The sequence below is a fragment of the Lithobates pipiens genome, unplaced genomic scaffold, assembly GCF_037356315.1.
Source record: "Lithobates pipiens isolate NorthernLeopardFrog02 unplaced genomic scaffold, aLitPip1_a1.2 Scaffold_1, whole genome shotgun sequence".
Lineage (NCBI taxonomy): Eukaryota > Metazoa > Chordata > Amphibia > Anura > Ranidae > Lithobates > Lithobates pipiens.
Window position 1 is genome coordinate 159593746 of NW_027507685.1, and position 14233 is coordinate 159607978.

General features: G+C 41.7%; 1 protein-coding gene across 4 annotated transcripts in view; it reads right to left on the reverse strand.

The window, feature by feature from the left end:
- Positions 1 to 14233, reverse strand: part of DENND1A (DENN domain containing 1A) — a 1535852-nt gene that overhangs the window by 48441 nt on the left and 1473178 nt on the right. For all 4 annotated transcript variants that reach the window (XM_077478826.1, XM_077478827.1, XM_077478824.1 and 1 more), the window contains one exon: positions 5952 to 6040. In XM_077478826.1, the coding sequence (XP_077334952.1) occupies positions 5952 to 6040 (89 nt within the window). The remainder of the gene's footprint in view (positions 1 to 5951; positions 6041 to 14233) is intronic.

Here is a 14233-nt window from a genome sequence, read left to right on the forward strand (position 1 = left end):
TAAATCTATTCAATTTAGTTCCTTTTCCCATAAAAAGACCATCAACCAATGTACCTTCCACAATTATAAGCACACTAGAGCAATCTAAAAGTAAGAAAATGCACTATTGTCAGTGTCTTTTTAGTGTGCATGATGGGAAATATAGGAACTCCACGCATTTGAAAGTGTAATTTGAACCTAGGACCCCAGAGCTACAAGGCATGCGTAAGGTAAGGCCACCATTCTAGAAAATGCATGTGACAACTTTAGATTGTACTTCATCATTTAACTCTTTCAATGCTGGAGTAATGTTTTCATTTTTCACACACCATTGAAAAGCATATTTTAGTTAACGATTATGTAAACCCCCCCAAAATTATTGTTGCATGATATTTAAGCAACTATTTATCAAGCCGCTATTTTCAGAAAAAAATACATATAAATAATATGAGCACACACAAACAATGCAAGCCTAATTTTTTCAAATAAAAGATGAGACTGCATCACATGCATAGATACCAGAAATATCAAGCCTAAAATGGACTGTGCCCATAAAATGGCGGAATGTGGAGATACTTCAAAATTCTCCAGATAATGCTTTAATAATATTTGCAGCTCATCAATTTAAAGTGACAACAAAGTCTGTTTAGAGCATTCATCCCGGGCGCATACTGTCCTAAACGTAAAGGTCTAGTACATGTACCGCCCAGCCGCAGCAGCTGTCAAGAGTCTCATAGAAATTGACAGGATGCCGTTGCACCTGTGCCCTCTGCCAGAGCCCCATGCACTGTTCAAGTGGCCTTAGAGTGGAGACTTAGTAGGATTGGTCGCACCCCTGGAGTGAAGAATGAGTTATTATTCCTTATTCCTCTCCCCCTAGGCAAAGACAAGCATTTAGAGTGACACTGAACTGTTTAAAAAAAATAAAAAAATAAAAAAAATTATATATATATATATATATATATATATCTCGTATTCTATTCAAGTACATATTGTATTCTTAACTCAAAAAGCACCTTCTATTGCTCTCAACCTTCTCAAAATTTCTTTATTTGCTGCTGTAATCTGATTTCCTGTTAGAGGATGACTGTGTTCATTTTCCATGTCCCACTGTATGTGGGAATTAGGGATGAGCCAAACACCCCCCCCCCCTGGTTCGGTTCGCACCAAAACTTTTGAACGGACCGAAAATTCGTGCAAACTTTACAACCCCATTGAAGTCTATGGGACGCGAACATTTGAAATAAAAAGTGCTAATTTTAATGGCTAATATGCAAGATATTGTCCTAAAAAGGGTTTGGGGACCTGGCTCCTGCCCCAGGGGTCAATGCCAAAATAGTTTTTAAAAACAACTGTTTTTCAGGAGCACTGATTTTAATGAGGATTAAAGTGAAAGAAAAGTGAAATATTCCTTTAAATATCGTGCCTGGGGGGTATCTATAGAATGCCTGTGAAGTGGCACGTGTTTCCCGTGTTTAGAACAGTCCCTGCACAAAATGACATTTAATGGAAAAAAAGGTCATTTAAAACTGCTTGCGGTTTTAATGTAATATCTGGTTCCGGCAATATGGATGAAAATAATTGAGAAAAATGGCATGGGTAGCCCCCCTGCCCATTACCAGCCCCATTGGGTCTTGTACGGATATTAAAGGGAACCCCGTACCCCCAAAAAAAAGGAAAGGGGTGGGGCCCCCAGGCCCTATATACTCAGAACAGCAGTATACAGGCGGTGCAAACAAGACAGGGACTGTGTAGGTTTGGTGTGTTAAGTAGAATCTGTTTGTAATTTTGAACTGGTACATTTTGAAAGTGTAGCTCCAGTCAAAAAATCTATTTTTAAGCTTTTTGGAAAACATGGGAAGGGTTATCACCTATGTATAATTTTTTTTGCCGGCCATCTTTTTTTTCATCTCACTTCCTGTTGTCTCCTTCTGTTTGCATGTAGGAGACGTTTGTAAGTTGGATGTTTGAAAGTAGGGGCCTGCCCTACATGCTCTGCAGAAATGTTGGAACAAGGTGTTGGTGTTGCCACAACACTGGAAGCCCTCAAAGTGACTCTTGGTGGGCGATGGAGCGCCCTGCTGTGAACGATTATATCAAGAATTGTAATTACATGCCATTGTTGAACAGTGGTAGAAAAATTGGGCCTTTGGTGGTTGTGGTGGTGGTGCTGGTGCCACAACACTATACGTCTTTATATCAAGAATTGTAAATACATGCCCCTGTTAAACAGGGGCTGAAAAATTGGGCCTTAGGCACTGCTTGCTGGTGCCACAACACTGCAACCTCCCCCAGATACGATTGTTGGAGTGCAGGAATGAGCCCTGCTGCAAAGCATTGCATCAAACATTGTATTACATGCCCCTGTTAAACAGGGGCTGAAAAACTGGGCCTATACACTGCAACCTCTACCATATACTCTAGTTGGAGTGCAGGAATGAGCCCTGCTGCAAAGCATTGCCTCAAAAATTGTAATTACATGCCCCTGTTAAACAGGGGCTGAAAAATTGGACCTTAGCCACTGGTGCTGGTGCCACGACACTACAACCTCTCCCATATACTCTATTTGGAGTGCAGGAATGAGCCTTGCTGCAAAGCATTGCATCAAAAATTGTAATTACACGCCCCTGAAAAATTGGGCTGGTGGCATCACCCAGAACCAAAAATGTTCTTCCAAGATATCGGCGGGATCATTGAGGAAGAGGATAGTCAGTCAACATAACAGGACAGTCACTCAGCATCAGCAGGGATGTGACATTTCCAAAAAATTATTCGGTTACATCAGCTTCAGGTGCTTGGTAGCTGGTGATGATCCAAGACTGATTCGTCTTTATGAAGGTCAGACGATCAACTGAGTCGGTGGATAGGCGCACCCTGTGATTGGTTACAAAGCCACCAGCAGCACTGAAGGTGCGTTCCGAAAGAATGCTGGATGCAGGACAGGCCAGTAGCTCAATTGCATACTGTGCAAGCTCTGGCCAGTGATCCATCCTCAAGACCCAGTAAGCCAGAGGATTTTCGGTGGGAAAGGTGTCCAAGTCTGACCTTGCCCCTAGGTATTCCTGCACCATGTAAATCAGACGCTGGCGATGTATGCTGGAACTGATCATACCTTGGGGCTGCGGACTGAAAAATTGTCTGAATGCGTCGGTCAGACAGCCACCTTCTGACCGAAGCCTCAGCAACACGTTGTCCAGGACCAGGAGTTTGTAACCTCCCAGTCTCTGGGAACGCGTTGCACAGACCTTTCTGCAAGGCCTCCCGGAGATGTCTCATCCTCTGCTCCCTCTGCGAAGGCAAGCAACCTTACCCTTGTACCATGGATCAAGGAGAGTGGCCAGCTAGTAATGGTCCCTCTCCTTGATCCGAAGAATACGAGGATCTTTCCGCAGGCTTTGCAGGATCAGGGAGGCCATGCAGCGTAGGTTAGCTGAGGCATTCGGTACAGAGTCCTCTGGGTCACTAAGGACAACATGATCCACAGCCACCTCCTCCCAGCCACATAGAAGTCCATGGGTTTCTTGGGACTGTAAATCATCCCTACAAGACTGCTGCTGCTGAGTGCCAGGCTCCACCTCCATGCTGACACAATCCTCCTCCTCTTCCTGTGTGATGGGTGGGACAGCAGGAACACTGTCTGAATAAAGGGGGCCTTGAAAGGCAAGAAAGTCCTCCTCTTCCTGCCTCTGTTCTGCCTCAAGTGCTCTGTCCATTATTCCACGCAGCCTATGCTCCAACAGGTGGACAAGAGGTACAGTGTCACTGATGCCTGCACTGTCACTGCTCACCATCCTTGTGGCCTCCTCAAATGGTGACAGGACAGTGCATGCATCCCTGATCATGCACCACTGGCGTGGTGAGAAAAAACCAAGCTCCCCTGTCCTGGTGCCGTAGTCGCACAGGTAGTCATTGATGGCCCTCTGCTGCATGTGCAGCCGCTGCAGCATGGCCAACGTTGAGTTCCACCTGGTGAGGATGTCACATATAAGGCGGTTCTTGGGCAGGTTCAACTCCTTTTGGAGCTCAGCCAGCCAAGCACTGGCATTAAATGATCGGCCGAAATGCACACAGACTTTCCTGGCCTGCTTCAGGACATCTTGTTAGCCCGGGTACCTGCCCATGAACCGCACCACCAGGTTGAGGACGTGAGCCACACAGGGCACATGGGTCAGTTGTCCTGTCGGAGGGCGGAGAGGAGGTTGGTCCCATTGTCACAAACCACCATTCCTGGCTTAAGCTGGCGTGGCATCAACCACCTCTCGGCCTGCCCCTGCAGAGCTGACAAAGTATCATCATCAGAGCTTTCAAAACACTGGACACCCTCCTAGAGCATGTACCCAACACTGTGCTCAAACAGTTCGGGGGACTCCTCAGGAGGACATGGTGGATCTAGGGAAGGAGTGACTGATGATGACATTGAGACGAGGGAAGAGGGTGCGTTGGCAGCTGCTTTGCTAGTACCCTGAGCCTGGGTGAGAGAGGATGAAGAGGGCTTGGTCATCCACTCTACCAAGTCTTCGGCATGATTCGGCTCAACACGTCCAGCTGCCAAAAATAATGACAAGCGTGTCCCATGGCCATGTGCTGATGACGATGCACCGTGTCTACGACCAGCACTATTGTCTCTAGACACAGAGCCTGCTTGCCCTCTTTTATTGGCTCGTGACTGTCTGCCTCTCCCTGTTGGCTTTCCAGACATAGTAATGGCCTGCAGGGAGATGTGAAAACCAGTAATTGGGTAGTGTATACTGTGCTGGAGGCACACAACACCCACTAACTACTGCAGATGCCTTTATTATAGAATACCAGCAATAAAGAGTAGATAAAGCTGTATACTGTGCTGGAGGCACACAACACCCACTAACTCCTGCAGATGGCTGTATTAGAGAACACCAGCAATAAAGGGTAGATACAGGTGTATACTGTGCTGTGCTGGAGGCACACAACACCCACTAACTCCTGCAGATGCCTTTATTATAGAACACCAGCAATAAAGGGTAGATACAGATGCATACTGTGCTGGAGGCACACAACACCCACTAACTCCTGCAGATGGCTGTATTAGAGAACACCAGCAATAAAGCGTAGATAATGGTATATACTGTGCTGGAGGCACACAATACCCACTAACTCCTGCAGATGGCTGTATTAGAGAACACCAGCAATAAAGGGTAGATACAGGTGTATACTGTGCTGGAGGCACATAACACCCACTAACTCCTGCAGATGGCTGTATTAGAGAACTCCAGCAATAAGAGTAGGTACAGGTGTATATTGTACTGTGCTGGAGGCACATAACACCCACTAACTCCTGCAGATGGCTGTATTAGAGAACTCCAGCAATAAAGGGTAGGTACAGGTGTATATTGTGCTGTGCTGGAGGCACACAACACCCACTAACTCCTGCAGATGGCTCTATTAGAGAACAACAATAAAGGGTAGATACAGGTGTATACTGCGCTGGAGGCACACAACACCCACTAACTTCTGCAGATGGCTCTATTAGAGAACAGCAATAAAGGGTAGATGTCTTGCCTTTATAAAAGGAAACTCCTTCACAGATGTGAAACATAGGATAACAAGTAGGAATGCACATGCCTCTTGTATTTAGACAATCTTTGTTCAGCCTGAATTTAAAATTTTCAGCTGTACGAGATGTACTGATGCTCAATAATATTGCTTATCCAAATTGTGTAAAATGATGCCAACATTTACAGTGGATGTGATAGAACACAAAGTGTTATCTACTAGTGCTCGGATATTGCCACTGTGTAATTATGGCACAGTATGCGAGTCAGGTACATTGTGAGTATCAGCATTAAATGGGAGTAGAGAATCCTTCTTTAAGTTCCCAGCAACGAGAATCTCCAGCTAAAAGGACACAATGTACTAGTTGGGACAGGCTAACATAGAAAAACACTGTGCAAACCTCACATAGTATACCAAAGACAAGGCTGAATCTTGGCACTTACTGGTCAGGGCTGGATATAGATGTCCTACGGCTCTCCACAACTGCATTGCTTTTGGGACGTCGTGGAACATTAGGCCTTGGAGGGCGCACCTGGATTAAACAAATATAGATAAATGAATTATATGTGTAGCTCATTATACAGCACAGCCTGACTGGAAAACAACAATTAATCTATTCAAAAATCACAACACAGCTAATAATCACCTTACATAGTTACATAGTAATGCAGGTTTAAAAAGACACAAGTCCATATTGTTCAACTAATATAAAAAATAAATAAATAGTAAACCTCCATATACAGAGCCCACAGTTGATCCAGAGGAAGGCAAAACAAACCTATATAAAGCATGGATCAGTTTTCTCTACAGGATGGGAGAAATTCCTTCCCGATTCCCCAAAGGCAAGTTGATATTCCCTGGATCCACAATTTTTGATGGTATTATCTTAAAGCTTTTGAAGCCATTTTTGTGGTGGTTCTTTTCTTCCAAAGATAAAAGTTTGCCCTCTTATCCTCTGTAATGACCTTAAAGTGAATACATTTGCATCAAGTTCACTATATAGACCACCCATGAATTTATGCATGATGATCATACCCCCCCCCCCCCTTAATTGCCTCTTATCAAGAAAGAATTAGTTCAGCTAATCTTTCCTCATAGCTGAGCTCCTCCGTGCCTCTTATCAGTTTGGTTGCCCTTCTCTGCAGTTTGTTTATTAATTCATTCATTAATTTATATTCTAGGTAAAGTCTAACTTTGTACAGGGGCAAAACGATGTCTCATTTTCTCTGGAGTCTATACCTTTTTTTTAAATACAAACAGTATTTTGCTAGCTTTAGAAACTGTGGCTTGGCATTGAATGCTGTTATTAAATGTAACAAAACACCCAAATCCTTCTCTACCCATTGACTACCTCAGGTGTATTCCTCCTAGGTTGTATGATGAACACATATTTAGTGTGCATTTAGGTCTTCTCATCTGCACCATGCTTTTGTCACATTAGGACCAGTGGCTCCATACAGCTGCTGCTTCTTAATAGAGTTTAATAGGCTGCCTGTACGCAGCACCTGGAAGTTGAGATGCTGGATAAAACATCATCGCCTGTGTGAATGAGGCCATAAGTTCTGCATGGTTTGATATGAACAGGTTCAGCAGAGCATCATTTTTAGTTGGGGCTTTCTATAATCTGTAGTAATTGGTTTATACATTTCCACCCTTTTACTGATCCAGCAGTGCCACTCAAGTCAATTTCATTGTTGATAAAATCTTCAAATATTATCAATGTCCCAGGAGCCCTTTCTATTTGTGCAAGGAGCTGAGTATCTCATGAACACCGGGTGACCTGTAGCAAACCCTAATAAGTACCTTTGAAGTATGCATTGCAATCAGCTTACTAATGCAGCTTACATATGTAGCTCAACATCATCATACTCTCCATCCACATCTCCATTTTGCTTTGCATTGATCTGGCATCGGAGAACAAACACATCCATTGTTGCAGTTTGTACTTATGTTTTGCATATCTTTTTGCAGTACAAATACCACTGTAATTGGCCACGGTTATTTGTAGCATTGAAATCTCCTTATCATCTGCTATAGTCCTCCCCCCATCCCACACTCCATTAATGCCTGACCTTTGTCTAACTTGACTGCCCCTTTATTACATATGAATGGGCTATGGGTTTCATATACTGTATATTATGAACACAGAAGTAGTTCCAACATCAGATCCGCTACAAGTCTCTGTCACAAAAATACAAAAATAGCCCCCAGCTTTGCTACCATATATGGTTAAACACACTACCACGCACTGTGGTGCACTGCATTGGAAACAATAGTACTTGTTTTTTTGATCTGCTCTAATGTATTACCAGCCCAATTATTTGAATAAGCTCCCTTAACACAAATGTAAACATGCGAAAAAATGCACATGAACACAAATTCTTTGGAACAGACTGGTCTCAAAGAGCCTTAACTATGATGATAAACAAATCCCAAAGACATACTTTTGAAGCGGCGGCAAAAGATCACAGATGCCCATGTTTCTCTATCACTATCTAAAGTGAGTAGCCCACAATACATGTTACTGTTGACTAGCTCATAAATGCTATAAAAGATTGGTTTTAACAAGATATAATGATAAACACGATGATAAATTTTCAAAACAGACATATTCATGAGGATTACCATCACCTTTTTGAATGTCCCCCTTCATAGTATAGGCTAATATTGCTAGTCTTAGTTAAAAATGGACAGAATATAGAAAGCACAGAGAGGACGTGATTGAACATGTTCTCCCGCCGATGATCTCCGCACACTGAGAATCCTCATTGACTGACACAGAAATGGGCAGTTTATGAAGCTGTGATCTCAGCACTTCACTAGTGATCTGTATCAGAATTCTCCCTCCCGATTCACCAGCTCAGAGGTGGAGAATCGGGGAGAGAAGAGAGAATCTGGGGAGAACTGAGGGGGAAGAAGGAAGATTATTAACTTCATTCTACCTCTATCAGACCCCCCAAGACAGTAATCATCATGCCCCCGTCATATTTATGTGTATATATATATATATATATATATATATATATATATATATATATATATAATGGGTGTATGTACAGTATCTCACAAAAGTGAGTAAACCCCTCCCCTTTTTGTAAATATTTTATGTGACAACACTGAAGAAATTGCACTTTGCTAAAATGTAAAGTAGTTAGTGTACAGCTTGTATAACAGTGTAAATTTGCTGTCTCCTAAAAATAACTCAACACATAGCCATTAATGTCTACACCTCTGGCAACAAAAGTGAGTACAGCCCTAAGTGAAAATGTCCAAATTGGGCCCAATTAACCATTTTCCCTCTCTGATGTTTTGGGACACATTCATGTTACAAGGTCTCTTAAATTTGATGTAATCGCGCTCACTCTCTCATACTGGTCACTGGAAGCTCAACATGGCACCTCATGGCAAAGAACTCTCTGAGGATCTAAAAAAAAAGAATTGTTGCTCTAAATAAAGATGGCATAGGCTAAAAGAAGATTGCCAAGACCCTGAAAACTGAGCTGCAGCACGGTGGCCAAGACCATACAGCGGTTTAACAGGACAGGTTCCACTCAGATCAGGTCTCGCCATGGTCGACCAAAGAAGTTGAATGCACGTGCTTAGCGTCATATCCAGAAGTTGTCTTTGGGAAATAGATGTATGAGTGGTGGGGGGTCAGCCTGTCAGTGCACACTGCATCAAATTGGTTGTCCCAGAAGGAAGCCTCTTCTAAAGATGATGCACAAGAAAGCCCAGTTTGTTGAAGACAAGCAGACTAAGGACATGGATTACTGGAACCATGTCCTGTGGTCTGATGAGACCAAGATAAACTGTTTTGGTTCAGATGGTGTCAAGCGTGTGGGGCGGCAACCAGGTGAGAAGTACAAAGACAAGTGTTTCTTGCCTACGATCAAGCATGGTGGTGGGAGTGTCATTGCCTGGGGATGCATGAGTGCTTCCGTAACTGGGGAGCTACAGTTCATTGAGGGAACAATGAATGCCAGCATGTACTGTGACATACTGAAGCAGAACATGATCCCCTCCCTCCCGATACTGGGCCACAGGGCAATATTCCAACATCATAACGACCCCAAACACTCCTCCAAGACGACCACTGCTAAGGAAGCTGAGGGTAAAGGTGATGGACTGGCCAAGCATGTCTCCAGATCTAAGCCCTGTTGAGCATTTGTGGGGCATCCTCAAATGGAAGGTGGAGGAGAGCAAGGTCTCTAACATCCACCAGCTCCATGATGTCATCATGGTGGAGTGAAAGAGGACTCCAGTGGCAACCTGTGAAGCTCTGGTGAACTCCATGCCTAAGAGGGTTATGGCAATGCTACAAAATAAACAATCAGCGAAGTCCCCCCCTGCGGCTCTCCTGACGAGCCGTTGAGTCTGTCAGACACGTGTGAGGAAAAGCCAATCAATGGCTTTTCCTGTTTACATCGTGATCAGCCATGTCCAATCAGGCTCTTTACCAAGATCGGTGTAGCGGGATGTCAGACTGACACACCGCACCACTGATCGCAGTGATGCATGCCCCCACGGTCGCGCAGCGGCTTTTATCCTGAAGGACATCAAATAACGCCCAGTAGGATAACGCAACCACCGCCCCGGACAACATTTTGCTATAGGCTGGGCGGGAAGTGGTTAACCACGCCGTCTGTCTGTGTACTGAGCAGTGATAATTTATCACTGCTTAATAAACTGACATCTCGGTGTTTCTGTGAATTTCTGGTACTGTAATCTCAAAGTGTCACGAGATTCCAGTATCAGGGGCCATTCTCCACTGTTTGAAGCGTTTGTAGATCTCTTCACTCCTCCAAAGGAGACGCGTTCTACAAAGCTTCATAAACTGGCACACAGAGGAGAAAATTCTCCTGAGAATGCCGGAGAATGAAGCAGTGACACTTTTTCACTGCTTCATAAACCAGACACCTAAACTACATGAAAAAAAAACCCTTGGGATAGTTGTAAACTATTCATACCATGATTTATTAAAATAATTTCTTAATTAATGTTTGGAGCTGTAACATTTCACTTGCAGTGACACTAAACTTGTTATACTATCAATGCAAAGTAGCATCTAGAAGTGCCTAAGCCTACCTCTAGAGATCTGTGGAGAGCCATGGGAGCTACTCTGAAACACATTTAAAGTGGTTATAAAACCTTACATACTGTATATCCAGTGAAGGGACTATCCTCAAGTGATACACAGAGATTAAACAAATCCTACTACATAAGCTCTACCTGTTTATTTGCAGTCTTCTATACATACATTCACATTGCTGAATTTATAAGCTTGAAGTCTGAAGTTAGACTCTGCAGAGCTCAGTGAGGAGAGGTATAAGAGATGATTGGAGGGAAGAGAACCCCCCTCCTTCACACAGCACACAGGAACAGAGCACTGTCAGTCTGCTAGAGATGCCTCCCCTGTTACCATTCTTCTCTTGGTGTCAGGAAAACTCATTAGAAGTGTTTTATGCTGATAGCAGCAGACAGAAATTACACTTACTGCTTTTAACTAAGACAAGTACAAGAGAGATATGCTTTTTTATATATTTCATGTCTGAGGTTACATCCACTTCCACAAGGCTGGGTTCACACTGGAGAACGCAGCAGCTCACAGCAGGAGGTCCTTGTGGACAGCCTTCCCAGAGGAGTTGAAGCTGTTATAGCTGCAAAGGGTGAGCCAACTCAATATTGAACCCTACGGACTAAGACTGAGAAGCCACTAAAATTCATGTGCGTGAAAAGACAGGCATTCCAATACACTTGACAATATAGTGTATATATGACCTGCATTTGATCTTCCTGTAGGCTGGAAGTATGGAAGGAAAACTGGTTCTCACATGAGCAAATACCTATGTATACAAGCCTGAGATCTACTATATTCAAAAATGGTGAATGCAATTGTTTGATGATGACTGCTAAATCTGATTTTGTGAGGTTATATTTACGTGCCAACTTAGTTACATTGGGGTTTATTTACTAAAACTTGAGAGCACAAAATCTGCTGCAGCTGTGTATTGTAGCCAATCAGCTTCTAACTTCAGGTTGTTCAAATAAGCTTTGACAATAAAGCCCAGAAGCTGATTGGTTTCTAGGCAGAGCTGCACAAAATTTTGCACTCTCCAGTTTTAGTAAATCAACCCCACTGTGATTTAGAATGAAACCTGCTAATGTAACATCTGTCTAGCCTTAGTCAAATTATCTCCAGGCCATTCACTGCAGTCACATGGTTGTGTGCAAGTAATATCTCTAATAAGGTTTGAAACCACCTGTCTTATATTTTTAATTAGCATCTTTCCTTCTTTAAGGACACCTAAGCCCTACACGTGTCCCCAGGGGAAAAAAACATCTTCAGACATTAAGTAATATGATCAGCTTTTTTTCTAGTGTCAGTATGCCCTGAGCATTTCATCCCATGGACATATTATGCCATGAACACACTACATTTGAGGTGTTTCAGTGAAGATTTACAATTAGTAAACTGAATAAGATTAAATGTAGGTTGGATCATGCTCAAGAAACCGGTATTTAGTAGATAATGATTTGAAATGTGTCCATGCACTGTGGGCTGGATTGCATTCAATAGCTTGCATATATTTTTCAGGCTATTGTAATACAACTGTAAAATAATATCTAATAGCTGTACACTATAACCCCGATACTGGGCACCAGAGAGCAATACCAATAACAGAGCTCAGCGCTGGGTTAGGGCAAGGAATGAGCCTATACATTCCTTATGTATTAAATCAATAAACTGAATTGTGCAAACAAAGATATTACCCAAAAATGCAATTCAATGCTATTGATGTGTAATAATTGCTAAACAAAATGCAAACGTGCAATTCAGTAATTTGAGATAAACAGATTAAAAAAACAATAAAAAAAATGTGCAATTCATATGCAATTGAATGCAAAAAAAGGAGCAGACAAAAATGCACACTATAGTGCTAAAATAAAATAATAAATTCCATATATGACCCAAAAATTAAACAGTGTCAACATGTGCAATCCTGTGCAATATATGTCCAATGGGGCAAACGGAAATTGCATAAAAAGAAGATTAATGTGCTAAAAAAGTGCAACACAAGTGCTAAAATATGATTGATGGTCCATATTGCACTTGAAGACACTCACATATATGTGGGTGTATGGATATCAGCCACATATGAACTTTGAAAAAAAAAAGGTATTCAAATAATCCGCCCCTATTCAAATGCCACCCACTGAGCCTAGGGCAAAAAAATGTTTTCCCTACAATTGAGCTGCCACTTTGAAATCTTACAGAATATAACTGATATTTTAACCTTTAAATATAATATAATATAATATAATATATAAGGAAAATATAGTGGCACTTATATCATTACTATAAATACTCATTCAATGTGAATTCAAACAAATATATATATATATATATATATATATATATATATATAACATATACAACTAAAATGATCCACCCTATGACAAGTGAACATAAATTGTGCCAAAGCAAAATATAAATTGATGAAAAAAAAATATAAAAAATATATATTTAAAAAAAAGTGTCCAAAAAAAGTCCTTATAAATATAGTGTCTTCTTATTCCATACACAACACCAGACAGTGATAAGTGACTCCTCTCCCTTAAGAAAAACACACTCACCGACTCCCACTGTCTATACCTTCGTATCAGGCTATAAGCGCTTTAAAACCACACAAATGGTGAAACGACACTCCAGTAATGTGTATATTAAGATCACTCCACATGTAAAAATAAATGCTAATAAAGTTCCCATCGGCTAAAGATCATTTGCTGAAGATGACTTCTATATAGTGAGAGTTCATTCACAAAAAGGAAGAAGGTTGCAGAAGAAAATATATATCCAAACAAAATCCTCTCTGGTTATGTCTTATCAAGACACCACGGTGATTCCGGTGGTTCCCCATTGACAACGTAATCTATGACGGAACACATCTGGGAAGGCACGCAGTGACGCCACCACGCTACATGAGGGGAGGACGGGCTCCCAAAAAACGCCAGCCGGCTTGTTTTTATCCATGCGTTTGATGCAAGTTTTCTTGTAAGTGCAATTATTTAGTAATTTTAATAAATGTTTAATTGGTTTTACACTATGGGCGATTTCCCTTCTTTTTGAGTTACCACTAGTGGAATATCTAGCTGATGTTTGAAGTGCGGAGTTTGAGAGATCTAAGTGACGCTTTAGAGGTCCTGTTCCAGGGTGATACCTAGTTCCTGGCTTATGTTTAAGGATGCAATGGTTCATACTTAAATGCTCCTTACGCTTTCCCATCTGGTAAGCACATTTACATTTCGGTGTGGGCATTTGTTCACTTCTTATGTGTGGAATTGCCGTGGTGTCTTGATAAGAATTACCAGAGAGGATTTTGTTTGGATATATATATTTTCTTCTGCAACCTTCTTCCTTTTTGTGAATGAACTGTCACTATATAGAAGTCATCTTCAGCAAATGATCTTTAGGCGATGGGAACTTTATGAGCATTTGAAATTATTGGTTATAATTTAATTTTTGATTGCATGAAATAATTGTAATTTTTTCAATAATTATTGTATTTGGCGCAGCTCTTTATTTTTTTTGTGACTTTTTGTGTGTGTATCCCACTTTGAGCTGCAGCCTCCTGACTCATTTAGTATAATCAATTATTTATTCATAACATTTTTGTCAAGCGCAGTTTATTTTTTCTATGTAAAAAATAAAGGTGCTCCAATAGTG